We start from the raw sequence: 2,500 nt of genomic DNA on the forward strand, positions 1-2,500 counted from the left end.
TTTCATTCCACTCCACTCCATTCCACTCATTCCATTCCATTCCATTCTATTCTATACTTCCATTCCATATATTCTCTTCTCTTCTCTTCCTTTCCCTTCCCTTCCATTCCATTCTATTATTCCATTCCATTCCATATATTCTGTTCTGTTCTGTTCTGTTCTGTTCTGTTCTATTCTATTCCATTCCACTCCACTCCACTCCACTCTACTCCATTCCATTCCATATTCCATTCCATTCTATTCTATTCTTCCATTCCATATATTCTCTTCTCCTCTCCTTTTCTCCTCTTCTCTTCCCTTCCATTCCATTCTATTCTATTCTTCCATTCCATATATTCTCTTCTCTCCTTTTCTCCTCTTCTCTTCCCTTCCCTTCCATTCTATTCTATTATTCCATTCCATCTGTTCCGTCTCGTTCCGTTCTGGCTCAAGGAATGTATGTCCTTCCTTTGGTTTGGGGGAGATCCCTGAGCAAATTCCCACGAAAATAAAAAAGGTAACTAAAGACTCAGCCCCGTCTCCCTGTGGTTGACCATCTTCTTGCCCACATTTCTAGTGTGCAGTGGTAGAGGCAGGGTGGGCAAACAGAGAGCTAGTTCCCTGGCAGACGTGGTCATCCTGCAGTCGGGTGGCTCCATCAGTTGGCTCGAAAGAACCCCGTATATGTTTTGTTTAAGCCAGTGTTTCTCAACCTTAGCAACTTGAAGATGTCTGGACTTCAACTCCCAGAATTCCCCAGCCAGCGAATGCTGGCTGGGGGAATTCTGGAGTTGAAGTCCGGACATCTTCAAGTGCCAAGGTTGAGAAACACTGGTTTAAGCAAAGGCCTCCTGTGGATCCAAGCCCAGCCGAAATACGTCCCCCAAATATTTCGCTGCCTTATTTGTCTTTTTTCTTGGCTTGCCAAACAGGTTGTGGGACTTCCTTTGATTTTCACAAGAAGATTGATTATCTTTTCCTGGTGGGTACCGAGGAAGGCAAAATCTACAAGGTAAGAGAGGCTTTCACTTCAAACCGGTATCAGATTTGGGTTAACATCACAGTTCCAAACAGCATCCAAAATTAAATCAGAGTCCAAGGCAAAGGATTCCTCAAAGTTCCCAATTTATGAAGAGAGCCCTGTTGGCGCATCTGGGAAAACCCGAATCTGAAAGCTTCCCGGTTTTCCCCACCCAGTTGAAAATTCAAGATCTTGCCCCCCACACCCACAAGTCCATCCCCAGGTCCAATCTCCTACCGCCATGCTGGCAGCTTCCACCCATCCAGTTCGATCAGGTGCGGAGGTGCAGAGACAAAGGATGACCTTGGCTTTCTAGAAAGAATGTTGTTATGGCTACATGGCATCTAACTTCATACAACCCGCCCTCCCATTTTCCCACAATAGAAAATGCATAGTAGAATAATAGAAAGTGTGGTAGGCCAAAGACCCAAAAGAAAAGATGGCTGCAGGCCTAACAACCAGGTTGCATTTTCTGGTCACAGAGCACAGGTAGCCTCCTTCACTGTCAAGAAAAGTGTGATTTCATTTCATTTCATTTTATTATATTTATATGCCGCCCTTTTCCCCCGAAGGGGACTCAGGGCGGCTAACAAATCAAACCAGGGAAGGGGGATACAGACAAAAAATTAAAAAACGAAACATAACAATGCATAGTTTAAAAACACACAACAGTCATACCATTCGAGACGGGGGCAACAGCTCTTTAGCCCCAGGCCTGTCGGAACAGCCAGGTTTTAAGGGCTTTGCGGAAGGCCTGGAGGGTGGTGAGGGTTCGAATCTCCACGGGGAGTTCATTCCAGAGGGTCGGAGCAGCCACAGAGAAGGCTCTCCTCCGGGTAGTCGCCAGTCGACACTGGCCGGCGGATGGGAATTTCGGAGGAGGCCTAGTCTGTGGGATCTAATCGGTCTAGTGGAGGTAATTGGCAGCAGGCGGTCTCTCAGGTCCAGGTCCAATACCATGAAGGGCTTTATAAGTGTCTCAGGTATTTATGACCCTCCCCTAAACAGAGCAGGTGAATACCTCCCAACAGATGGGTAGTGCTAGAAAAATTGTGAATGCATTACACTGGTGGATTCGGGAAGGGGTGGTCTTAAGGCTCGGGACTGATTGATGATACCAGAGGATCAAATACAATATGTTTGTGGTGGCCTGTCAGTCACCAGCCCCTCCATCAGCTGAATCAGAGGAGGAGGGCCAGAGTCAGCATCGGGGCAACCTGGGTGCTCCAAGGGGGAATAGCAATAGCAATAGCAGTTAGACTTATATATACCGCTTCATAGGGCTTTCAGCCCTCTCTAAGCGGTTTACAGAGTCAGCATATTGCCCCCAACAACAATCCAGGTCCTCATTTCACCCACCTCGGAAGGATGGAAGGCTGAGTCAACCAGGAACGAACTCCTGGCAGTGAGCAGAGTTAACCTGCAATATTGCAGATAGATGATAGCTAGCTAGCTAGCTAGCTAGCTAGCTAGCTAGCTAGATAGATAGATAGATAGATA

The 2,500-nt window shown here is 46.8% G+C and overlaps 1 protein-coding gene across 1 annotated transcript in view; it reads left to right on the forward strand.

The window, feature by feature from the left end:
• Positions 1-2,500, forward strand: part of DNAI1 (dynein axonemal intermediate chain 1) — a gene marked incomplete in the record, with an annotated part of 116,829 nt that overhangs the window by 78,356 nt on the left and 35,973 nt on the right. The window contains 1 exon segment of the mRNA XM_087715288.1: positions 912-991. Within this exon segment, the coding sequence (XP_087571414.1) occupies positions 912-991 (80 nt within the window).

The sequence above is a fragment of the Thamnophis sirtalis genome, unplaced genomic scaffold (genome assembly GCF_051295495.1).
Source record: "Thamnophis sirtalis isolate CommonGarterSnake01/CBP01778 unplaced genomic scaffold, rThaSir2_p1.2 scaffold_5, whole genome shotgun sequence".
Classification (NCBI taxonomy): Eukaryota; Metazoa; Chordata; class Lepidosauria; order Squamata; family Natricidae; genus Thamnophis; species Thamnophis sirtalis.